This window comes from Solanum verrucosum, unplaced genomic scaffold (genome assembly GCF_900185275.1).
Source record: "Solanum verrucosum unplaced genomic scaffold, falcon-dt-bn FXZP01000060.1, whole genome shotgun sequence".
Taxonomy (NCBI): Eukaryota; Viridiplantae; Streptophyta; class Magnoliopsida; order Solanales; family Solanaceae; genus Solanum; species Solanum verrucosum.
In genome coordinates this window covers 7,348,722-7,375,138 of record NW_026020129.1, presented here as the reverse complement: position 1 = coordinate 7,375,138, position 26,417 = coordinate 7,348,722, and the positions used below count along the sequence as shown (strand labels likewise).

Below are 26,417 nucleotides of genomic sequence, written 5' to 3'. Positions count from 1 at the left end.
GAAATCGAAATGATCTTAGTGCATAAATTTCTCTTTGATATTGCACAACTCTGATGAGTAATTGGGCGTTGTTTTTATAAGTTTTTTTCTGGTCATTTAAATTACCAATGAAGGTTTGATGATTTGGGAAATTTGGCAATGAAGGAGAGTTCAGACATAACTGAGCAAAATAAAAATATGAAAAAATCACTTACTATTTAGTATTATTGAAAATATTTAAACATTGTAACATCTCATAACTTTTTTTATATTAATTGGAACGAAAGATATAATATTTGATTATCATTTCATTACTATCCTTATAGAGTTGCTAAAATATCAGGAGTTGAACCAATTCCTACTTGTAACCAAGAAGAGCATTTATCCAAATTCACATCTTTAAGGTTACTCAATTTTGCTTCTTTGGCTTTTCGATCTTCATCCCTACTCAAAGAATCTTTGTAGTTGTGATTTTGATTTTGATTAGTATCGTCTTTCCATAGCTGGAGTTGGCTTCTTGGGACTTCCTGTTCAAATGGATTATTGTATAGTTTCAAGCCAACTTCAATTGGATTGCCTAGTTGTGCTGGAAAATTTAAATCTAGTGGTTGATGAGAGTTGATAAATAAAGGCTTGTTGTATAGTGCTTGTTCTTGGTTGTGATATTGGATTTCTTGAAAAGTAGGTATAAAGGTAGTCTCTGGCAAACTCGATGTTAGCCAGTGACACCTTTTGTGTCCGCCCAAGGCTTGTCCAGATGAAAAGACTCTATGGCAAATCGAGCATTGATGAACCCTTGATCTTTTTCTTGAAAATGAGCTTGATGATGTTGGAGATTGAGATTGAAAATCGTTAAATTCTTGATGCAAAATTAAATCACTAGGAGAGATCATTGAGTCTTCATAATCAATGGCATTATCATCATCGTTGTTATTGTTTTCATCATCTTTAATGTTGTCATCGAGTTTTACAGCATAACACCCTTTAACTTTCTTGTGACTCGCTCTATGTCCCCCTAAAGCTTGGTGAGAATTAAAAAATTTCTTACATCCTTTACATTGAAACATTCCCTTTTCCACTTCTTTAGCCTTGTTTCTAGCCTCCTTGTTATTGTTATCGGACAAATCATAAGATTTGTTCGATAACATAACTAAACAATTCGCGAGATCTTCTTCTTCTTCTCTTGAACAATGTTGTTTCTCCTTAACATCATGACCATAATAATAATACTCCGATTTCTCAACATCTATATGATCATGATCACTTGTTGATCGATTATTCTCTAACATTAATCGATTTGAATTAGTACGTAGATTATACGAGTGTTTTTGACCCTCCAATTTTTCCCTTCTAAAATTATTCATCATATAATTTTGTTCACTAATTTCTTCTCCATAGTTTCTATTACTACTACTATCCCCTACTGCTCCATGAGATCTCATGTGCCCACCTAGTGCCCCAGCACTATTAAATCCCCTCTTACATACTCTACAATTGAGTAATACAACATGACTTGATGGTTCCTTTTTTTGGCTATTATTATTATCCACCATTACTTTCACTCATTTTGCACTAAGGACTCGTTTGGTAGGAGGTATTAAATAGAATAGTCCATGGATTAAAATTTAATCCATCTAATACATTGTTTGGTTGCATTATTTTATTTAATCCATGGATTGCTTATACCTTATATATGGTCTTATTTTATCCCTAGTAAATGGAGGGATAACTAATCCAAGGTTTGTTAAACCTTGGATAAGACCCCTAAATGACAAAATTATCCCTTTATTTATTTTCCTAAATTTCTTTTATAATTTAATTTTCTTTTTATTTATATTGAAATAATTATAAATGTTCTTTTTAATTCTCCAAATCCGTTTAGTGTAATTTAATGATTTCATTAATATTTTTTTCTCCTTTTTTTTTATTCAATGTAGTTCGTCGATTAATCACTTGGAATTTTTTTTTTTAATAAGCTTTAACTATTGAACAATATAAGTAGTCTTAAATCTATGTTAAGTTTAAGATATACTTTACCAACAAAAAAAAGTGGTACGTCATACCTCAATTTATATATATATATATATATATATATATATGTATATGTATGTATATGTATGCATATGTTTAACGTAACTAGTTAAATGAAATAGAAAATCCTAAAAAAAATAATATTGTCCCACAACAATTTTGATTAATTATTATCCGGGTTTTGGTATAAAATTGTATAAGTATATTTTTAGATCTTCATTTTTGATAAGTTTAAACTTTTTTGTCAACATCCGGTTGCCATATACAATAATTATACAGGTTAAAATTTGTAAAAATAAATAAATAAAGATTTAGCATTTTTATTTTACTATGAATTTTATTCAACTGTTGCATAGTATTAAATTCTTGTTATTAATTATGCACAAAAAAGAAAAAAAATTGTTTCAATTTATATAACACACTTTTTCTTTGTTGTTATTCTCTAAAAAAAAATTATTGTAGTGTTATGGTCCGATTATCTACCTTGACTCAATTACATGAAATAAACAATCTCATAATAACACAAGGATATAATAGGAAAGATTTTTTTTGTAGAGTTTTAAATCAAACACAAGATTAAGTGAGAATCAATGAACCAAACGCTTGACAAAAAATAATCCCTGCACTACTAATCCCTGCATTACTAATCCCTGCATTACTAATCCCTACATTACTAATCCCTGCGTTATCAATATTTGTACCAAACGACCCCTAAGAGTACTAAAAGAGAAGTGGTATATATAAATAATTATTAGTTAGTGACAGTAGCAAAGTGAGGGAAGTTATCCTAGTTTATAGTTGATGTTAATTGAATGTGGATGAGAGTTAGACATAAAACATGTTTGTTACAAGTGGAAAATTTTGTTCCCGTGTGGTAGAGAGATTATTTCTAATTCGTATGGTTATTGTGTCATGTTAGTATTTTTACAGTCAAAATTTACTTACACAAGTTTACACATTTTAAGTAATATGGTACTTATAAAGAAATTTGTAAGGTTATAGTGGACTACTTTACTAGTGTGACCTCTATATACGTATGTATGTACAAACATGTAGAAAAAAAAATTAAAAAATAAACATTTTTACTCATTTAGAGATAATTATAATTAATTGTCCAAAAATGAGGATAATTCATACAGAAACTAAATGAGTAAACTTAGTTGGAGGCTTGAAACAAAAACTTATGATATGTTTGATGTGGCCTATAGGTGAATAAAGTGAGTGCAAATAAAAATATCAAGATTCAATTTTTTGTAGAATCGAAAATTCTAAAGCATTATTTTTGTATTTATTTATTTGTCTAAATGTTGGTGGACAAAATTATCGCGTAGTAATTGTATTGATGGAAAATAGCAGGTACTTGATAAAATAATTCATGTTATATTGGTAAATTGAACTTTATACCACTATTACCAACAACAACAACAATAAAAAAGTTTTTGTTTATGGTATAGAGAGAGAAAACATCTTTTTGGATATTCAAATTTTTTCATGTTTGGTTTGTCAAAATTAATATTTTGAAATATATTTTATTTAGAAAAAAATATTCATTAAAAATAAGGACAATGATTTCCCTAATAATATTAAGTATATACCGAAAACAATGACCCCCCCCCCCCCGCCCAATTATCGTCTCACACAGAAAGAAGGAGCATCAACCCGACCTGTAGGTCCGTAACTCCCACTCCTTTACCACCCCACCCCCTACCACCCGTGATCCTCACTTGGCCACTCCACCCTTTCATAATGTTTTCCTAGATTATATATAAATATTTTTAGAATAATATTTTTTTTTCTTATTTACCAAACACAAAAAATAAGTAAAGCACTCACTTATTAATTAATTTCAAGACAAAGTCTTTCCTTCATACCAAACACACCCTATCTTATGAGTCTCATGATATAGTTGTGGTTTGGCTTAAGTCATACACCGCCCCCTAAAGTTGTCCGCATAATTCACTTAGACACTTTAACTAGGGCTTGTACCTATCGAACACCTTGACCATTCTGAATTTGAACCAATTAGACACTTTGTGCATATGTGGCACAAAGAGTGGGACTCACGCCTTATTGGCGCGTGAATCATTTAATCAAACACATTTTCAACCTTTTTTTCTCATTATTTTTTTTTAAAAAAATAACAATCTTTTCCAATTTCCTGTCCTTCAAAATTGCACGACCCCTGCTGCTCCTATTTCTTCATAACAATCCACCATCAACATTTTTTTTCAAATTTACTTCTTCTAAGTTTATACTTAAATTTGATAAAAATTCCAACGATGCAGGCAATAAGAAATCCATACTTCACTTTATTTCTTACATTTCAAGCCCTAATCTGTTGTTTATCATATTTTTATCCCCGTTAATAGTAATTTTATTGGAGCAGATAAACCCTAGCTTTGTTGTACAGAAGGACACCTCTTCATTTTATTTTTTTTAACTTCTTGTCAATTATCATTGTATTAATTTTTCAGATTCAGAATTATATTCTGCCGTCATTTTCGCCGGAAAAAATGAAAACTACCATCCACATTTTTTTGCCAGAAAAAACGAAGACTACTATCCACATCTCCTTTACCAGAAAAAATGGAGACCATATACCACCATCCCCGATCCACACCCCTTCTTCCTCCACAACAAAGCAGAATCAAAATTCGAAATCAAAATTAAAAAAGGAAGAACATATTTTTTTAAGAAAAAAACAGCATCAATTTAAAATAGGAATAAAAAATACGGCATAAAGAGAAACAAAAATGGTGAATTCATACTTAGTATATGTTAAAATCTCAGTTTTTTTTCAAGATGAACAATAACAATGGTGGACAAGGGATATCTTTTAGGGAAAGAGAAGAAGGGGGAGGTTTGGGGTGGGTGGGGGTGCGGCGGGTCGGGTGGGGGTGGTTTAAGTAGATTTTTCTTTTTTTTTAGTTGAAACTCTTTTCTTTTTTTTTGGATTTAGATTTTTTATATTTAAATTTCATTTATTTAAAATAATTAAATTAAAATGTAACATGTCATTGTCAGAAAAATATTTGATAGGTATTTATTTTTTAAGATTGAAGTATCTAATAGGAAAATGGATGTGTTGAGATGTCTAAGTGAAATATGCGAACAACTTTAAAGGGGCGTGAATGACTTAAGCCTTGTGGTTTAGTTGGGAGACTATTTCTGACTCTTCATGTGGTCATAGTGTTAGCATTTTTCAGTCAAATCAATTCACACAAAATCACATTATTGTACTAAAGTTGTAAATTTATTGGACTATTTTATCAACACCAACAGAAAATTACAACGTAACTCTTCGAAAAGTCAAAAGAAAGTAACATTTTAAAGTAATTATAGTAATTACCTATCTTATAAATTAACTGAAGAATACTTCATTCAAAAAGAAAATGAGTATGATAATTGCTATAGTTTGGAGGCTCGGAAAAAATACTTATGATATGCAGTTAACACTATGACCTATTGATAAATGAAATAAGCGAAAATAAGGTAAATCGAGGTTTAATTTTAATAGAAACGAAAAAAATCAAGGGTGATTTTTTCATTTATCATTTGTTTATGTTTAGAGTTATCCGATTTTTCTAGTGATAGGAGGTAGTAACTAATAACTATTCGATAATTTAGTTAATATTGCATGCAAGTTGGATCTGATGCGAATATTTATGGTAAAAAAACAACTTTTGCTAGTGTGTATATACAAATATATAATCCATTATAATGTAATTAACTTTTTCAGATATGGCTATAAAAAGTCGAAATGTAAGCCATGCTATTTTCATCATGTCATTCACTACAACTCTTGTAACAAAATTTATCCACATTAATGACTAATTTATGATATTTACAATTTTAAATGTGATATGTGTCATTGATATCCACATATACCGTTATGCACCACCAAAGATGGGATCCGGCTCCCCTCCACTTGAGGAAATGGAGGGAAGGGGTAATGGAGGGGAGCTAAATCCCCACCGGAGATGGCAATGGATATAATCCATTCACCTTTAGTTAATAAGATATTTTGAGCTTGAATTTCGAAAAATAAAAAAATCATGATTAGAACATTTCCACAGATAAGGTACCATTAAGAATTCTGGTAAGGGAAAACGAAAAATTGAATTTTCTTTGTTGGTATATTAATCCTAGTGTTGAAGCTATGATTAATTAGTACTATATATATAATCTAAAAGCAGTTCGGCAATGAACAAACACTTTTTGAACACGTGAGGAAGAAAGAGATATATATATTCACGTGAGAAGAAATGAAAGGAACTATAGTTTGTCCATTTGTGGGCGAACTATCCTTAAAGCTGGTATAATATTATTTTGGATGAATTGAGAGTTAACAGGGATGACGGGGTTAAGGGATGTTAGTTATAGTTCACCCATTGTCCGTTTTGGTGTATGTTTTTAGAGAGTCCATTTTGGTGTTTAGAATTCAAAAAGTGTCTGTTTTGATGGCGGACTCTACTAAATGGGAATTCTCTAACGTCCAAAAACCCAAAGAAAGAACAAAAAATGTGACCTAAATTTCCCAGAGCTTATATATATATATAAATAAATCTCCAAATTTTTACAAAAAAAAATAAAAAATCATTTGTTTACAAGAACAGAGATACATCAATATAATGGTGACAATGCACATTCCGTCATGCTTACTATAACAACAACTACACCTCGGTCCCATACAAGTTAGGATTGGCTATATTCCGTCGTGCTACTGCAAAAATAAAAGACATTACTAGGATTTGAACTTGCAATATATTTCAAACTTCAACTATCATAAAACTTTCTATACAAACAAATAAGCCCACTTGCTCTTTCTCTAACTTGGTTTCTAATGGGGTGTGTATATATATATATATATACAAACTAATTAATCTACATAATACAACGAAAAAAAAAATCAATTTAAAAGAGGCTTCTCCACATCGTACTCACTTTCTGATGATGAATTCGTCATGTTATTATTTAGAAATCCTTCATTCCTTTTCGCCCATAACACGAAATATAGACCCGTAAACATTAGAAACATACCAGCAAGGCTGCAGAACGAAAAAAATTCAATCGTTTTAAAAAAAAAAAATTGATAAAATTGACGAAGAAACAACAGAAGAGAATTAAAATAAAATATATATACCTTCCTGTAGTAATTGTGTCTCTTAAGGTTACAGCAGAAAGAACTACAGTTAACAAAGTTCCAACAGGGCTAAAAACAGAGACCAAAACTGGCCCTCTTTTCTTCATTGCCCAATTATTGAAACTTACACATGCTCCACTAACAATACCTGCCTATTATAAACCACAAACAATGTTTAAAAACAAATCGACGATTTAACTTATATACGTTGACAAAATATCTTAAAGTCAGGCAACTCGTCTGTATGACGAGTTGCCTGACTTATTTGATGAGGGATAGATGAATTACCAATAACGAGTAGCCAATTAAGTCGCGGATACTTAAGAGGGGCAATCCAATTTCCATCGATCCATGTTGAATTAATTGTACAAATACAGTCAATATCATGCCTATAAGTGATGTTATAGCACATAAAGAGATTGGTGCTGGAAAATCACCTAATGTTGCTGCCTGCAAATTCAAAAATTTGAATTTGTAAATTTCTTGTTAATCTTCTCTGTATCGTTTCAATTTTGCGTACTCGTGTGTGTACCTGTAAGACTATATTGCTCGATAACACGAGTATAGCTGCCATGAGATACAATGAACCTTTGATCTTTTCTGAATCGAAATAGTTGTATTTGTGATGTGGAGGTGAAGATGGCAAATTTATTTGACTATTTGTTGTATTTTGCATTAGGCTCATAAGTATTGCCCCTGTAACACACATTAATGTTCCTGCTATTTTAGCTCTGCTGTATTTGCATCTTAGCTCCACTTTCTCTAATCTGCACATAAAAATCAAATTGAAACTAACGATAACGCGTCAAATTCAAGTAAATTGAGGTCAGCTATATAAATTCTCGTGGTTTTAGTCCATAGTAACAAGATTTTTTGACAATATGTTGTTAAATTAGCCATAGATTTTTGTTGTTTAACGACAGAAGTTATTCGTGAAGATGAAATACCCAAAAGCCCAAGCAATGAGAAAGATGAGTCCTGGTGCAAGATTTGGCATAGCTGTTGCCATTGAAGGTGAAGTAAATTTGATTCCCTCCATGAACAAAGATTGGAATAATGTGACCCTGAAAAACAAATAACAATTTGATAAGCTAAATACTTCGAATGACAAAAAGGTTCAAATGACTATGTTATTCAGACTCTCTAAAAATGATGCTAATCCACCAAAAATGCACGGGATGATCCAATCGACGAACACACAATAGAAAGCATTTTAAAGAGTCAGAGCAACATAGGTCAAACATACATAATTTTTACCTTGTTATACTTTAGTTTGGCCCTTCACCCTAGCAAAGCTCTAACTTAAAGCATAACGGAGGGTAAAATTAAGCTAACTTCGAATTAAAGTATGAAACTAACTTTAATTTCATTAGATACAAATGATTTTTTTTTAAAAAAAAAAAGACAAAGAGGAGGAAAAGAAGAAAAAATAACTTACCCTCCAAATGAAATTAGAAATAATTGAATCAATAACTTTAAACTCATTTGCCTGGGCCATTGACTCCTGTATTCAACATTAATATGCAAACATAAGCAAAACTAATTAATATATTAATATGATAATTAATGAAATAAAAAGATATAATTAGTACCTTTCAAATATGAAAGAAAAGGGACAAAGGATGAGAAAAGTAGCCAATGAAGACAAGATAATGAGAGATGAAGGTTTGAAACCTAACAACATAAGATAACTTGAAACCACTGAATTTCCAGCATACATGAATTGTACCCCTATTAATCCTCCTATTATTGAGAAATCTTCTATAATTTCCCTTTTTCTACTTGAAGATCCCATAATCATCTTTTCTCTTTGGTAACAAAGAAGAAATTTTGATATTCCTCTCTGACTTAATTTGTCCTTCTTGTCTTTATTCAACAGAAATTTCGATATCTTTCTCTGGCTTAAGTTGTCCTTCTTTGTCTTTATTCAACAGAAATTTCGATATCCCTTTCTGGCTTAATTTGTCCTTCTTTTCCTTTGTTCACAAAGAAATTCCGGCTTTCTGACTTAATTTGTCCTTCTTTGTCTTTGTTCCCAACAAATTTCAACCCCTCTAGCTCAATTTGTCCTTCTTTGCTTTGTTTATAATGAAATTTCGATTTCTATGACTTAATTTGTCCTTCTTTGTCTTTGTCCATGTAGAAATTCCGATATCCTTCTACCTTCTTTGTCTTTGTTCACGCAAAAATTCCGATATAACCCTCTGGGTTTGTCCTCCTTTGTCTTTGTCACACGGAAATTTTGATATCCCTCTAACTTAATTTGTCCTTCTTTGTTTGTTCAATAGAAATTTCGATATCCCTCTAACTTAATTTGTCCTTCTTTATCTTTGTTCACACAAGAAATTTCGATATCCCTTTGTCTTTCTTTATTTTTGTACCTTTTCATGCATGCATGAAAAATATAAATAAAAATTTATGCTTTTCTTTTCTTCTTCAGCTAACATTCAAAGAAGAAACTCAACGAATATTCTTCCTATGATCTACCTGTCAAGGTTGTTGTCACATTTAATTATTAATAATATTTTATAATGATGTATTTATATATTTTTAACCATATTTAGTACTTGCTATCTTTAGTTTCCCTTCATATATTTGTGGTAGTTTATCTTAAGCTAAATCCTTTGGCTATTGATATCTCAAAAATCGTACGAACCATTTATTGTTTTTCAAGGATTGACTTATTGCGGTCAAGTTTTTAAACTTGTCGATATTTTATTTAGACATTTGAATTAATCTTATTTCAATTGAATACCTTAACTCCTCATAAAGTGTTCCAATTAGACGCATTTGATTCAAAAAAATTTTAAAATGATTGCGTATGTGTTCGTTCATCTATTAGATAGTTAAGTTAACCACATAAAATATATCGTCTACTTTAAGTATATGTGTCATCTTTAATGTCTAGGATTTTACAGCTTATTGAGGTGACTGGTTAAATTAAAGAAACTAAACATATTTTATATGGTTAACTTAACTATCTAATAGACCAATGCAAGCACACGCAAAGGAATTTCCAAAATCTGAATGCGTCAATACTTTATTAGAAGGGAGTTTCACCATGGTGGACACGACGCAAGAAGCGAGGTTGAGATGGTTTTGCCATGGAGATGAGGAGAAGTGCAAAGGTCCATTGAGGAGATGCGAGAGTTTGGATATAGACATATAGTGGGTATGAGGAAAGGTAAAGGTAGATAGAAGAAGTATTGGGAGAAGTGATTAACAGGCTATGACACAACTCCAACTTACCGAGGACAAGACCCGAGGGTGTGGAGGTCAAATTAGAATAGAAGGATAGAGGGTAATGGAGTGTCGTTTGTCGTAGTAATAACCTTATTATTGTAATGTATTGCTTTTGATTTCTTTTATTACGTGTGATTGTTGTGCTTCAGTCATCGCATTATTATTTATAGCTACTTTGATTTGTTGTACTCGAGCATAGGATTTTTCGAAAATTAACCTCTACCTTCATGAGGCATAGGGTATGACTGTTACTATATCCTTCTCAGGCCCCATTTATGAAATTTCACTAGAAATAATGTTATTGTTATTGTTGATGTATTCAATTGAAACGAGACTTAATTTGAATGTCTAAATACAAAATCTTGACAAGATCTATATTACATGTCTAAATAGAATAAGGTCAAAGTTTTCTTGAATTATTACATGTCATGATTTCATAAACAAAATGTTATGCGCAAAGCTATGCCAAAAATTCATCAACTTGAACTAGTCAAGAAATGCTCTGAGCAGCTACTAAGCAAAAGGCAGCAAAATTGTTTCTTCTGTAAGTACTTGAGCAGCACTACGAAACCCCATCAAGAAGATGAATTCAATTCAAAAATCATCTTTATTTCCAATCAGGCACAAACTGAAATTAGTTCTGAAATTACCCTGTTTAAGGACTTTCAAATCTTGAATTCTGGTTCGACGCCTAGTGCTTATTCTCTGGTTAATTTGATCCGTTCATGTACCAATGTTGGTTGGTTTTCTCATGGTGAGCAGCTTCATTGCTGCATTTTAAAATCTGGGTATGTCAGCAATGTCTTTGCTGCCACAGCTTTGGTTAATTTCTATGTGAAATTTCAGTTTTTGGGTAATGCACAACAACTGTTTGACGAAATGACTGAACCAAATGTTGTTACTTGGAATACGTTGATATCGGGTTATGTTCGTTCTGGGAAGTTTACTGCTGCTCTGAACTTGTTTATTCAGCTGGAAAGATCGAAACTTTGTTCTGATTCATACTCTTTTACAGCTGTTTTATCAGCATGTGGATCACTTGGTTTAGTACAACTAGGGAAATTGATACATTCCAAGATTGTGAAATTTGGTGTGGAGTGCAGCATTGTGGTCTCGAATTCTTTGATTGACATGTATGGAAAGTGTAGCTTTGTAGAAGAATCGACGAGGGTGTTTAATAGTATGATGGAGAAAGATATGATTTCTTGGAATTCAGTCATTGCAGCAAATGCAAGAAACAACAGGCTTGATCAAGCATTTGATTTCCTGCGTCAAATGCCTGAACCTGATACAGTGTCATACAACGAGGTAATTAGTGGCGTGGCACAGTTTGGTAACATAGAAGATGCTGTTGATATGTTATCAAGAATGCCAAGCCCGAATTCATCATCATGGAATTCGATAATAACAGGATATGTCAACCGAGGCAGAGCAAAAGAAGCTCTGCTGTTTTTTCAAAACATGCATCTTAGTAATGTTCTTATGGATCAATTCACTTTTTCAAGTATATTGAGTGGCATTGCCAATATAGCAGCTATAACATGGGGAAAGTTGATCCATTGTTGCACAGTGAAGTATGGTGTGAACGAGACTGTTGTTGTTGGAACTGCTCTAATTGACATGTATTCTAAATGTGGGCAAATGAATGAAGCTGACATTCTGTTTGGATGGCTCCCTGTCAAGAATCTGATAACGTGGAACACGATTATATCTGGATATGCTCATAACAGTAATTCAGATGAAGTGATCCGGCTGTTTGAGCAGTTGAAATCGGTGAAAGATTTACAACCAGATGGTATTACATTCGTGAACGTCTTGGCTGCATGTTGGCATAACATGTCTTGTGATGCTGCAAATGACTATTTCGAACTGATGGTCAACGATTATGGTATCAGCCCAATGCCGGAACACTGCTCTTCAATGATTAAGCTCATGGGACAAGAAGGGGATGTGAGTAAGGCAGAGAAAATGATATATGAACTCGGATTTGAAAACTGTGGATTAGTTTGGAAGGCATTACTAGGTGCTTCTGTCACTTGTGGGAATACAGAAATAGCAGAAGTAGCCGCTGCAAAGGTGATAGAATTGGAAGGCGATAACGAGTTTGTTTATGTATTAATGTCTAACATGTATGCATTGCATAAGAAGTGGATCGATGTTGGTGACATGAGGGAGAAGATGAAGGAGAAAAGAGTGAATAAAGAAGCTGGTCGGAGTTGGATTGAAGTGGAAAACTCAAATACAGTTACATCTATAATATGATAAAAAGATTATAACAAAGCCCTTATGCCCAAAAGCATGTATTAATCTGTCTAATAATATCTTTGTGCTGCTTGCTTGAATAAGCATTTATTCATTGCAGTTGCCATCTTGATACTAACAAAAACATGTGAATTATGATAAAACAAGACATCTTTGTTATATAAATGAGCCTCATCCATTTTCAGTATGACAAATAGGCCCAAAAAACGAAGGAAATAAGGATTATTCCATAGTAAATTTCCTAGTAATCAAGGAAACAGAACCCAGTTCAATACATTCAAATATTGTTACCACCCTTATAAAGTTTGAGCAGTCATTAAACAGAACTGCCTTGCCTAGGACAAAATCTTGCATTTCCCTCAAAGAGTTGACAGCTTTCTTTAACAATCTGCTAACGAAGTCACCTTGGTACCGATAAACCCAGCTCTATTGCCACAAACAACAAAAGACTCGTATCAGGAGAAATATCAAGAGGCGAAATACAAATTCAAAGATCAAAACTAGGTTAGGTTAGATTCCTTAAATCAATCAAATACATTTTGTTGTAGATACAATTGCCACTAAAGGGGGGGGGATAGAACTAAGTGTTACATACAAGACAATTTTGCATTCAAGTATTTGAAAAAGAAAAGGGTAGGTTTATCTCTGATGCATCTGTTTCTCTACAATAAGCAGATGATACGTCTGAAAATATGGTTTAAAGCCAAGGCAAAATATCTTGTAGCTAAATTCAAGCAGATACAACCTCCTCTTGAAGAGCAAAAAATTTCACGTTCCTTCAGTATCATCTGGGAAAATGAAAATTCTTGTTACCAAAATAGGCTTTGTCAAATAGGGGCATAATAGCTTAACATAAAAACAACTGAAGTCAGACAATGATTTTATGACAGACTCCTGTAGGATTTTTGTTCTTCCTTTTTCTTTTCGGCGAAACCCTAGTGGTGACGGTCCAAAAATGATCGCCTCTTAGCTTATACTTTGTCCTACACAATTTGAAAGACAAATCTACCTATTCCACTTTTCTAACCACTTCAATAAAACATCAAATTCAATGAGATTCCAATTTACTTGCTATATGTTATAAGCAGATATATAATTTAAAATCAAAATCATGGAAGTATTTAAAGATTACTTTTTTTATAAGAAAAATGCATGGAAGTTACTAAAGATCAATCACTAATGCATTAAATCTGCTCCTTGTAGGCTCCTAATAGACTCCGCCTGTCTAACAGTCATAGCAGGACTCTCAAAGACAAAACTAGACCAGTGACAGATTTCATGATAAACCTATATTTTGGGTTTCTTAAAGAACGACAAGATCATTTTCATAGATAAGATTGCTATAATTCTTGAGAGCACTTCTAATGCTGACATTGACTTAGAAGTGCTTATATATACAGATGGTGGGCAGACATGGAATTATTATGACCTAAAAGTCCATGCAAAACTTTTCCGGCAAATAAAAGAGAAATGCAAATCACAAAAAGAGAAATAGTGGATGAGAGTATGAAAGAACTCCCGAGCAAGTTGAGGTTGGCTCTATGAAGAAGATTATTTACTTCATTAAGTATTGCTGAACCCATCATTCTTTTACCCTAGAAAGAGCCTACAACAACATGGCTCCTAATAACATTTAACAGTCTTGTCACTAGACTGAAACAGCTTTTACAATATCTCCCTCACCCTAACCACCACGCAGAGCCCCCGGAAGACACTTTAAACATGGGAAAATCATTCAACTAACAGATGAATTTTAGTGATTATGAGCTTTCAATTATTATTAATATTATTATTTGATCGCTAAGGGATTATGAGCTTTCAGTTTGCGGAGTAAATCTTAACCTTTGGAATCACTTGAAAGCAAGGAGCTCTCAAAAACATATTCTCAGAACATTACCAATCAAATGAACCTTCTTAAAAATGGTAAGATGCAGAAACACAATTTTCCAAAATTCCCGAAGCGCTACTATGACAAATAGGTAAAATGACATAATCAACAACAAGATAATAAAATTTTATTCATTCAGAAAGCTTTTACTTAAAAGTTTTTACATTCAATAATTGCATGTGAAGGTTGCGAAAAGACAAATTGCATCCCTAGACAGAATTCACTTCCATCCTACTCATTTAATAGTTTTCTTAAGACTGCTGATAAAACTTGGTGCTAAGATAGGAACGCACTTAAGCAAAATAGGAAGGCCTGTCAAATCCCAGTATATTTCTTTCATGCTTTTGGAAACTCATGTGCCTGCAGGAACCAAATATTCCAGTCAGATAAGCTGATCAAAACCTTCCACCTCAAAATATATGTCCATTTTTGGTTACTCGGGAAGGTGTTCAGGATATTTATATTTTTTTATAAGCAAAGTTTTGGTAAATATATTAGTGAACATAGAGAAGAACAAGCATGAGAAGATTTATATCTGGTTTAGGAGTGGAAGGTTTCGGCCCAAACCAACTTGGACTGCAATTGCTTCAGGGGAGGAAAAAGACATATACTAGCCCAGGGCCCAAGTAAGCTTTAGAGCTTTAATGGTTCATCAGCATAAGCCTTGGTTTTCAAAGAATCCGACTACATACCCTTTACAACCAGTCAACCACCACCACACTCTCCCAGAAGAGAGAACCAAAAGTATCTTGAGTTCAAGAAAAGTCAAACAACAAAACAGAGGTTTAACGATAAATACAGACCATTACTTATTATGTTTCACCCAAATTGACTTTTCCTTTGTTTTTAAAAGAAACTAGTGAAATGATTTTCAAAAGTCATAAATGAATATCCAATTTCACAACTAATAATGGTTGGTTTCATCCCTGTTAGTTGCTACTTGCTAGTCCTAACTTCTTAGTTATTCAACAAGGTAAAACCACAACTGCACAACCATATGTTAGGTTCTTAGATGTACAGAGACAAGAGAGTTCACCATCTCACTTTTACTTCGTTGGTTTTTCATTCATGATAAAGAAATATTTCTTTCAGATTTCTCCTTCATTTTCTATAGTACAAGTGAGATGATAGAACACTATTGGGTGAATCTATTTCTATTGCTAGTCACTACAAATTATAACAAACCTGTGAAACAAGTTATATGGTAACTTGCCTACCCCATCCTATGTGGAAGTCTAGAAGGAGCTAGTAAGGCAAGGATGATAGGCATACTCCTCTACAATTTATACTCAATAGAAGACACTCTCCCACACAGTTTACTGATGAAAGGGAGGAGGGAAGTCATTCCTCAAGAGCTTTTCTGCCCCTATTCGAGTAAATATGTCCAATTTTTAACACAGGATGCAAGAAACAGATGCACCATATCTAAATATTTCTCAAAGTACATGAAGCTGGTTCAAGGTATAGGTAGAGCTAATTACCTAATAACACTAGCACATTGAAATAGGAGAAGAAGGAGAAGAGCACCAGATAAGGCAAATATGTTAAAACAATTTTCACAAATATGATGAAATAATTCTATATGTTTCAGTAAAAGGAAGTTTGAGAATGTGATCAAGCCAATTCAAGACTGTGCAACACTAACTCAACTTCTGATTGGTACGGGTAATTGTTGCCAAGCGGTTTTGCACATTCAAAGTAATGACCATACTGGTTTGCCATTCTTAGGACTTCAACATACTGTCACCTCCAGCAAGAAGACGTATTGATAAGAAAGTTCATTTTGATTGCAAGATGTTGCAAGTGTTTTAGTAATTTTTTGAATTCTATGAAAATCCTTTCCTTCGGATATTAGCAATTATTAGTAAATTAAGCATTTTAAAAGCTCCCCCTGCTCCCAATAAACGCTCGGATTTGAATCTCCAATTATAACATCTACGGAAACAGATATCACAACAAAAAGATAAATTAACATTTAACAACCATGTACAAACAGTAAGAACAAGCACATACTTCTTTTTTATTTTGTGGTAGTAATAAATGAACATGCTAGAGGTCTGGAGAGGTGCAGCAGAGTGTACCCTGTGAAAGAGCTCTGCAACTCCTCGATGTTGAGCTCAGGCATGACGTCATCCTCGCCGTAGCAACTGCATTGTGTAGTGGCAACATTGACTGCACTCCTCCCAGCTCCGACGGAATTCTGCAAAAATTAATAACGTAAATATACTAAAAAACACTAGGAAAACATAAAATTAACAAACAAAAGAGTAACAGCACAAATGTTCAATCAATCAGCTAAAAATGATGCAAACGTAATTTTACTATATCCGGAATATGAAGCGGATATATTCTGTAGAAGTAACTGTAGCTGAAAGTACCTTGAAAAGGATAACCGGCGGAGAGGAGACGAAGCAGATCTGGTTGAAGCAGAGAAACTGGAAAACGACGTCGTAGAAGAAGCGGATTGGGAATTGAGCTTAATTGCAGATCTGATAGAGGAAATGGAAGCCTTATTGATAATTCTGCTACACCTTGAAGCCATTGTAGGGAGAGTTTTGGTTGAAGGCCTCGGAGCTATGGTGGATACAGTGTTGATTGGGTTTAGGGTTTTAGCCCAAAGCCTTTTTCCAAATTCGTCGTTTCAGTCCCCGTAATTACGTATTTGGTACACATGTTTTCTTAGATGTAAACTTCAATCCTTTCTTTTTTTCCTTTTAACATTCGGGTCATGCGAGCATTTTGATTAACTTTTCAATCAATACGAATTATCTTTCACCAATTCAAATATGACGTGAGTTCTTACCTACCTCGATTAATTAATTCATCAAATACATGGTATTTCTCATCATAAATTTGATGCAACTCTTTTATCAAGATTAAAATTTATGAGAAAAAATTATATAATATGTTATTTCATCTTCGTTAAAATTTGAACGTAAAACTTTAAGATTCTTCGCACTTAATCAAACACTAAACAACATCATTAAATGCAAACTTCAATTCTTTTCTTTATTTGAAAATTAGTGTTAGGCTAACCACTAAATTGCATAAAATGAAACCTTTTTTTTTCAATAGACAATTTCAATAGTATGGAAATCAACATCAAAATCTAGACCAAATCTCCATCGTGTTAAGCATTTTGCCGTAAGTGTATCAAATTTATATTATGGTCGTGTTATTCGTATGAATTTCGCCGAATGCAACAAGGAAAAAAAAACTAGAAATAAAGCTAGTCCAACAATTAGAAATAACAATATAACTTCATCGACATCTTCTCGACTCAAAACATTAAAAAAAATATTCTCTCGTTTTGATTTGTTTGGTTGGATATGATTTTACACGAGTTTAATAAAATAAAAATAAAAAATTGAAATTTGTGATCTTAAATTAAAAATATGTGAAATATATCAACATACTATAATTTAATTTTATGGTTTTAAACATATCACGTGGTTATAACTATCATCTTTTCTTAAACATATCACATGGCATTAATACAAACAAATTGCAACGGAAAGAGTAACCATCATCTTCTTCTTTTTCTCCAAGCTAAAATGCATATGTTACACTTTATAAGTTAGACCAGCCATGTCAACACACAATTTTATATGATTTTGGAGCTTTACTTCTTACTTTTCTAGCACTATTTTCCTTTCATCATTCTATAATATTTTGAATAATCAAAAATATCTTTTAGCGTATCTCCTTTCAATAGTATTAGTATGATATAGATGGCTATATAGTGTAGAAAACTTCCTAATCTCTCTATATTATAAAATTTGTCAATTTCAATATTGTAATTAATTTGTTCGTAATACATCTCTTTCCATGGTTTATTTTAAGTATAAATCATGCCTTATGTATCTAAACAATTAATCAATTAGTACTTGATTAATGATGGAAGTTCAAATAGCTCACTTTGAAATTGAATTCTTTTTTCCCAGCTACTCTTTCCAAATAGCCTAGACTTAATCTTGCAATTACCAGTTCTTATTAAGAACAATAAAGAAATAATCAAGCATAATATTTTGAAATGCGTAAAAAATTACAAAAATTCATATGTTCGTAATATTTACATCAAATTAATAAATATAAAATTTTATTTTTTTCATACACATACTTATCACTTATTCACGATTAAGTAACATATTCTTACTATAATTTTTAACCACTAAGCTTAAATTGCTTAGTTTCATATACATATTATGCATGGATAAATATTTATTGTCCAATAAAAATTATCCTGTCTTTGTTAATTCCCCATTAAATGTAGAAAAAATCCATAAGCTTTTCACTTTTCACTCTATAAGAAAGTAAAATTAAAACGAAGAAGCCCAAAACTAAGAGGCGAAGTTAGGATTTTCATTTCATGAATTCTGAACGATTTTAAGAAAAATAACTGAATTCTAAATTTAATATTTTTATATAATTAATGAATTTATTAACCAAACTGCATAGAAGCTATTAGGTATGCGCCCCGGTGAATCCCACTAAGTCACAAAGGTAAACAAACTTTCAATTCTTCTTTGACTTTTTTATCTCCCTTTCTATAGTTCAACCCAACAAGAATGATTCACAAAGAATATATATAGAGAACCTTTTGAACCATAGTTAAAGAATGTTCTTTTTACTTCTTCTTTTTCTGTGTGAAATAGCTTTACAACATCATCTTATCCATCACTATCTTTTAAATACATCCATCCAAAAAAAATAAAAAAATATAAGCAATCAAATCATAAACACAATGAAAAGATCAAAACCACCATTCCCAAAAAAGTGGTCCACTTTGATGTTGTTCTTGTTCTTCTTCTACTTGATGATGATGTGTCATGTTCCAATGATGGCGTGTACTTAAAATTCGGGTTTGACCCATATAAAGCTTGGACCCCTTCCACGTCATCAAGCTTCAAATCCCTTTTCTTCGTTCTTGGGCTTAAACTTGGGTACATTACTGCATCTTTAACCGATGAATGAGCAAGCCCAAGTACATGCCCAATCTCATGGGTCGCCACCGATTCTAAATCCACAGCCACCTTCGATCCCTCTTCATCAAAATCAACGGCCCATGTTTCCGCCGCGTCTAAATGGAACCTCCCGTTCTCCGGCGAAAAAGCGTGAGCTAACACTCCCAACACTCCGTCGAAAGGTTCTCCGTCGCCGTGATCACCGCTGTAGAAACCGATTTTAATATCCGCTGTGAGGTAATCCTCTGTTTCAGTGAAATTCACCGGAATCGCAGAAGACCACCGCGCAAACGCTCGTTGAAAAACGGATCTAATTTCCGATGCGCCGATGTAATCGATCATTGAATTCGGTGAGAAAGCGTAAGATAAAGTCATCGGAGATGTTTTCGTCCACCTAGGTCTCCCGTAAAAGTAAGCGTAATTTTTTGTAGTATGTATCGAGCTGTGATCGTGAACTAAATCGCTCATACCGCAACGCGGAAGCATAATTTCGTTCATCGTTTCGTCGTCTAGATTTCCGGTAACTGTTAATCCGAGGCTTTTCTGATAATTGAGTACTGCAGACTCTAAGTCTTCGTCGAAAAAATCGGTGAAATTTTGATCGGGAATCGGCATATAGCCAAACCGCTGGAAGTATTTTTTGAGCTCCGACATGCCGGTGACCTGACTGCCTTTTCCGGCGTCGATTAATTTAACGAAAGCATGCCACGTGTTGTTTTGAATATCGGCGGCGAGTTCAGTTAACGGATCCTGTTGTAGTATTCTGGCGGGAAAAGATGGGAGCGAAAGGAGGAGAAGGAACAGAGCAAAAGTGAAATACAAATAATTTGGAAACGGAGACATGAAGGTTAGTTTTTTCTGTTGGATTATAGTTTATTGGAGGGATTTATTAGAAGTAAAGGATATGGTTAATGATTTATATATAGTAAAATGAAAAAAAAAAATTATACTATAGTTTAATTGAATGTTTTTTTTTTTATAACATAGTATTTGTTGTTGGTTAATAGGGATAAGATGAAGGTACAAGAAATTAAAATAGTATGTGATGAAGCTAATGAAGATTCTTTCGTGTGTGCCTTTTCTATTCAGATTCTGACTTTTCATGGATGCAATTGGTGGGTGAACCACTGTATTTGGTATCCTATTATTTTAATAAAAACTCATTTAAAATTTAATCTAATTTATAGATTTGATAGTAAGTATTACTTTTAAATGATCTAATAATAATTAAATTAGTTCTTTTGTACATAAAAGTTAAGGATTGTTTTATAACATACTATTACGTGGCTAATTTTGATTATTAAAAGATAGACGATTTTCTCTAGATGTTTCAAATGAACAAATCAAAATGAAAATCAGGCAATAATTTTTCAATGTAACGTCTATGATAGAGAGCAGGCCGTCAAGAGCAAGTCAAAGTGGACAAACAATACAAACTAATTTTCTAACAAAAGGAGTGCATGTTACACCTAGCAAATCTCACATTAGAATTAGCCCAAAAAAAAGGGAAGAACTTATAAGTTCATACAATATATTTATTTTTGGTCCGATAATAGCATAGCTTAAGGGGGAAATTTGTGAAGTTCATTAGGATTTAGGCCAAAATTGAATAATACGTATCGTTTGGCATAATTGTATCGTGACATTCAACCCCTTAACTTTTCTTTTTTGTTTAGAAATTTTCTAAAACTCTATGAAAATAATGAAATGAGAAAACAGATAAATGAGTTTTATTATAGAAATTAGAAGATAAAGGGCACACGAATTGTATTTTGAATTTTTATAAAATAAAGTCGTGAAGTAATTCAAAGTAATCTAGAAGAATAGGGGAATTTCCTTTTTTTTTTTAAATATTTCTATTAAGTTTTTCTGTTTCAAGTATTAAAATCCAAAGTTGTCTTTGCTTCCTAAACTCTACAAATTCCAAATCAAGTTGGATTAACGAACCATAATTAAGTCACCTACAAAATCAATATTCAATAATCAATACATACAAAATTTCTAACCTAAAATACACTTGTTTGAATGGATAGTTTAAAGTATTAGTTGAAGAATTCCATTCATTTGTTGACCAAATTATTAGGTGATTTTGACATAACCTTTGCAATATGTCATTCTAAATGAATACTTGAGTTTCTTACTTATTATTGTAAAGCAAAAAATTAGGACATCTACTATATGTTTAATTACCTGCTTTAGGCAACGTGGCCTTTTACCTAAAATGACAAAATCGTTAAGTACAAACTTGTTACCCAAATTAAGAAATTGTCAATCAAAGAAACACTCTTTTTGAAACAGGCATAAAAAAGTAATGCAAACAAATTAAAACAGGGGAATATATTATGGTCAACATTCACCTTTATCAGTTCTTATTTGAATTATTCATGATCATGACCGAGTTGTTTGAGCAAGTGATTTCTCAAATGGGGATCACAAATTTAAAACCCTTACAGTCTTTATTAGTCGAGCTGGTCGCACGAAATTTGTTTAGTGCAATTGACCTCTTCAGTACAATTATAGTAGATGATGATCAACCTCTTGTTGAGAATCCCATCTAAATTACATATTTAACTTATTGATAAAAGTGTAATATAATAACTAATTATTTCTTCAAAAATGTACTTCCTTCGTTCTAAAACAGTTGTAACATTTCACTTCTCGTTTCTTGAGAGTTAATTTGATCAATTTTTAAAGCTAAATTAGATTAGATTAAATCATATTTTAAAATTATATTTTAGATATTGTAATTTTTTTCATATCAATGATGAAAAAAAAATATCTTAAAGTATTTGTCAAAATTCATATCTTTTGAATTACTTCCCTCTGCTCAGTTTATGTGACTTACTTTCCTCTTTTAGTTAGTCCAAAAAAGAATGACACATTTTTATATTAAGTAACAATTTGACTGTAAAATGTCTATTTTATATTTAATGAAATGATTTACAGTCATACAAATTTCTATCATTCATTTTGAACTACAAGTTTTAAAAGTCTTCATTTCTTTTTTAAACTCCGTGTCGAGTCAAACTACCTCACATAAAATGAGATGGATGGAGTATTTTAGAAGGGAGGAGTATATAATAATCGATTTGTGGATTTTATCAGCCTAGCTAACATTGAGTTTTGTCAAAATAATATAAGTGTGTTATTTTTAACATTAATAAGCAACATTGAAATTGCAACATACAATATTTTATAGAGCCAATAATTTTACATTAGTCCAAAGTTTGAGAATTATATATTTCTTATAAAAATAATATATCGGACTAATATTAAAAAATGCATAAGGATTTGCATAAATATATGTATAATTCTCTTTCTGTTGAAATTTATTTGCTATATGGATTCCATTGACCTTTTATTAGGTCTTACTTGAACGCATTCAAAAAAGTGTATATAATAGCAACAACTAACTATTATTTTTAAGAAAATACATGGATAGTACTACTCTATTTGCAGATTTTATTAACCTAAAGTTGAATTTTTCTCAAAATAATAAAAGTATAGGAGTATTATACTTTAAACATTAAACAACATTGAAAATGTAATGGATAATGTACTTTACAGTTAATTGAAAGAATAACACTTTTGATCCTTCCCTTATTAGAAAAATCTTATTTTGGTACTTGTCAGTTGTCATATATGACTAAATACTTTTGACGTCTAATTAATTGAAATGTGAATCCATTTTATTTAGGAAAGGTGTTACATTTAAATTATTTTTAAAAATATATTACACTCAAATATGAAGTTACAATACAAATTTAACATAATATACTAACAATTAAACTGTGAAACAATTAATAGTTCTGAAATTTTTTAGTATTCTTAAGGAAAGAAATTAAGAGCGAATTGGAGATTAAATGTGCTTCTTCATATATTACAAGTACTAAAATTAAAATTTATAAATAACTAAAGGACTAAGTGTGTGTGACATTAACCTTAACTATTTTTTATAGTACCAACATTGAGAATATGCTAGACTTTTTCTTGGAGAATATTATTAGGTGACACTTAAAAAACATAATTGAAAATTTCAACCAAAAAATATTATTTTACTTTCATTTTTTGCCCAACCTTCCAAAATCAAACCATTAAGTATAATATTGCTTATGAAAATGATTAATCTTGAAGGTTAATAGAAGTTATAGGTTTAAGTTTCTCCAACATCGCTTTCAACGTACACAAGTGAAAGCTATATTGGGATGACCAAAGTGTTTACACATAATGCAATATATACTTTAACTCTTAGTGTGGTAGTTGGTCTTGAAGGGGGCACATAATTTTCTTCAAACATATTTTGATAATTATGATGTTCGGATCAATTTGTAGGTACCTTAATTAATTTCATATGGTACATGCATCTACTTCCAATTGTCACATGTATCGAGACCCGAATAACTCTATAAATACCTAATATTGTTGCATACGTTGTAATTTCAAGTTTTAAACTCCAGACTTCTTGATTCTCAACTTGTTTCATTGATCATTTAATCATATGCTTGAGTGTATTTTTTTTATTTTTATTTTAATAACTGCGTATTCGGACCAACTTGTGTGCACTTTTAAATTTATTTTCTTTCAATGGCCGACTTTTGCCAAGATAATAAATGTGTCTTCTAGTAAGTGTCATCTTACTTAATTACACCATCTGCCAGAAAGAAGTATGAACAATAACCTTGGATTTTCCAAACTCCCCATGTAATTAATTTTATTTTTTAGAATCCAACATCTAATTATTAACAAAGAGAAACAAAACAATACTTAATAGTTACTTTAATAGGCTCAATACAATACAAGGGACAACAAGGTGGAATAAGTGTTAATTTTCTTCTATTATAAGTTCTCTATTGTTAACTTGTTATGTATAGATGTTAATAGTGAAAGTGATGTAAACTAGGAATATATATTCTCCTCATGTAACAACATATATATGTTAAAATAAGATTTAACAACTGTAATTTCACAATTGAAGTCTAAAAGGATGACGTACAACCATACTTTGCCGCCTTATCTCTATCTTGTCCTCTGTTGCGTGCTTTGATACGAATAAGGCATGAAAAAGTATGGAATTGGGGTATACTTGCACTTTCCTATGTTTATGGATAACCAACTCTGGTCCCATGCATTATATTATCATATATCGTTATGAGCATTTATGTTGATAAATCAGTTCACATACGTAGAGGGTTTGTAGTCATGTTATTTTAACGTATCTAAGCTATATACATTGACAATATAAAAAAATTATGTATCACCAATTTTAGTACAGTAGGACGTAGTTTACTATTTAATATTTGTTATAAATATAAATATTTACCTAAAATTAATTATCTTATAATTGGGTTAATTTTTTTAAAAAATATTTTTGCGTCATGGAACTTAATTTTTTTTCATACAAATATCACACTTCTTTTGACACGAATTAAGTATACATGTAATGAAAAATGTGTTTATTCATGGTCCAAAAAATCTCTCCAAAAAAAGCACGTAGTGCTCCATAATTAGTTCATTAGCCATAAACAAAGACGACGACGACAACAACAACAAATCCAGTGTAATCTCATGACATAGAATCTGAAAAGAATAGAATGTACGCAGACGTTATTACTATCTTACCGGCAGAGAGGTGTTTCCTATATTATCTGGTGGAAAAGGGCTTGGATTTCCAATTAGACTGACACATACATGATACATGTGAGATGGGCCTATGGCTAACATTCACAGCTGCTCTATGTATATAGATTGGATTGGGCTCTATGTTGGAAAAGGCCTTCAAGATTCAAGACACCATTTTGAACTAAAGTTTGGTATAATATTGATTTCAAGTATCCAAAATTCATGTCTCTTTGTACTTCCGTTACTTTTTTTTTTATAATTGTTTTAGATTATTTTCTCTTGAGTTGAGGATTTATTGAAAACAACTTCCTTACCTCTGAGAGGTAGAGGTAGAGTCTGCATACAATCTACCTTCCTCGTACCCTACTATGTAGAACTACATTAGTTGTTGTTTAAAATATTATCACTTGCAAAGTATTTAAAACATAGTCTTCATAAGCTTTTATGTTTCTTTACGTTAAAATCCAAAAGAAGAAGAAACGCAACTTAAGAAGGCTACAAAGAAATTACTAAATTTTAAATAAATTGTATAATGTGAATATTTTAGCACCATTAAAAGTGGCTACCTGGTGTCATTTTTCTACAATAATTGTCTCATCATATTATTTAGGGAAAATGGTCTGAAAATTTCTCCAACTTTGGTCGAAATTGATGTTACGATAACAAACTTTATGGAGGACCTTTTACCCCCGCACTATTTAATAGTGTATTTTAAAGGTATATATGTGCCCACGTGGACACATTACTATTTAAAATGATGCAATATTTTTTATGTCCACGTAGGCACATATATACCTTTAAAATACACTATTAAATAGTACATGAGGATAAAAGGTACTATTAAATAGTACATGATGGGGGTAAAATGTCATTTTCAAAGTTTGGTATCGTAACAGTAATTTCGGCCAAAATTATAGTATTTTTCAAACCTTTTTTCCTATTATTTATTGATTAGTTATATCATCAATCATGTTTCAAACTAGTCCCTACCTACTATTTAGTCAAACTTGGACGAAACTTTTGGGTCCACTTAATTTTGAAAATTAGTTGACCATTTAATCATGTTCGATTGGTTATTTCAAAATACATGAATCAATCTTTAATTCAAATTTTCATCTCGATCAATGAATTATTAAGATTTCTAAAGTCAATGATTTACCAAGAATGTTGAGTTGAGTGTATAAGTTATATATCTAAAAAGGCAAAATATAATAGATTTGTCAAAAATGGTCCATTAATCCATCATTTCTCATATGTTGAGGATTCCACATAAAATTTGCAATGTTCA

At 31.8% G+C, this 26,417-nt stretch overlaps 5 protein-coding genes across 15 annotated transcripts; 1 reads left to right on the top strand and 4 right to left on the bottom strand.

Moving 5' to 3' along the window:
- Positions 1 to 299: 299 nt before the first annotated feature.
- Positions 300 to 1,532, bottom strand: LOC125826639 (zinc finger protein ZAT1-like). The gene has a single exon (XM_049505995.1). It carries the CDS (start codon positions 1,530 to 1,532, stop codon positions 300 to 302), a length of 1,233 nt encoding a protein of 410 aa, XP_049361952.1.
- A 5,083-nt stretch (positions 1,533 to 6,615) lies between these two features.
- On the bottom strand, positions 6,616 to 8,982 carry LOC125826643 (WAT1-related protein At5g47470-like). Of its 2 annotated transcripts, XM_049505998.1 has the most exons (8): positions 8,746 to 8,982; positions 8,592 to 8,657; positions 8,101 to 8,217; positions 7,686 to 7,920; positions 7,442 to 7,603; positions 7,154 to 7,305; positions 6,955 to 7,058; positions 6,616 to 6,733 (listed from the first exon to the last, which is right to left on the bottom strand). In XM_049505998.1, the coding sequence occupies exons 1-8, from the start codon at positions 8,952 to 8,954 to the stop codon at positions 6,684 to 6,686; spliced, it is 1,095 nt and encodes a 364-aa protein (XP_049361955.1). In that variant the 5' UTR covers positions 8,955 to 8,982; the 3' UTR covers positions 6,616 to 6,683. The 2 variants fall into 2 exon arrangements, 1 of the variants encoding a protein (XP_049361955.1); XR_007442948.1 differs by lacking the exon at positions 6,616 to 6,733 and having other exon boundaries at positions 6,933 to 7,058; positions 7,154 to 7,301.
- Positions 8,983 to 10,819: 1,837 nt separating this feature from the next.
- On the top strand, positions 10,820 to 12,682 carry LOC125826628 (putative pentatricopeptide repeat-containing protein At5g47460). Its single transcript, XM_049505982.1, is given in 1 exon segment — positions 10,820 to 12,682. A coding segment is annotated over 1 exon segment (1,839 nt). The 3' UTR covers positions 12,659 to 12,682.
- A 108-nt stretch (positions 12,683 to 12,790) lies between these two features.
- On the bottom strand, positions 12,791 to 17,179 carry LOC125826650 (protein NONRESPONDING TO OXYLIPINS 2, mitochondrial). 10 transcript variants are annotated; one of them, XR_007442950.1, is made up of 5 exons: positions 16,925 to 17,154; positions 16,560 to 16,746; positions 14,840 to 14,906; positions 13,404 to 13,446; positions 12,791 to 13,084 (listed from the first exon to the last, which is right to left on the bottom strand). XR_007442950.1 is itself a non-coding variant. In XM_049506008.1 (4 exons), the coding sequence occupies exons 1-3, from the start codon at positions 17,086 to 17,088 to the stop codon at positions 13,427 to 13,429; spliced, it is 303 nt and encodes a 100-aa protein (XP_049361965.1). In that variant the 5' UTR covers positions 17,089 to 17,154; the 3' UTR covers positions 12,791 to 13,084; positions 13,404 to 13,426. The 10 variants fall into 10 exon arrangements, 5 of the variants coding, with proteins under 5 accessions (XP_049361965.1, XP_049361964.1, XP_049361963.1 ...); XR_007442953.1 differs by having other exon boundaries at positions 16,628 to 16,746; XR_007442949.1 differs by lacking the exon at positions 13,404 to 13,446.
- Positions 17,180 to 19,222: 2,043 nt separating this feature from the next.
- LOC125826644 (metalloendoproteinase 4-MMP-like) lies at positions 19,223 to 20,507 on the bottom strand. The gene has a single exon (XM_049505999.1). It carries the CDS (start codon positions 20,351 to 20,353, stop codon positions 19,280 to 19,282), a length of 1,074 nt encoding a protein of 357 aa, XP_049361956.1. The 5' UTR covers positions 20,354 to 20,507; the 3' UTR covers positions 19,223 to 19,279.
- Between the last annotated feature and the right edge of the window lie 5,910 nt (positions 20,508 to 26,417).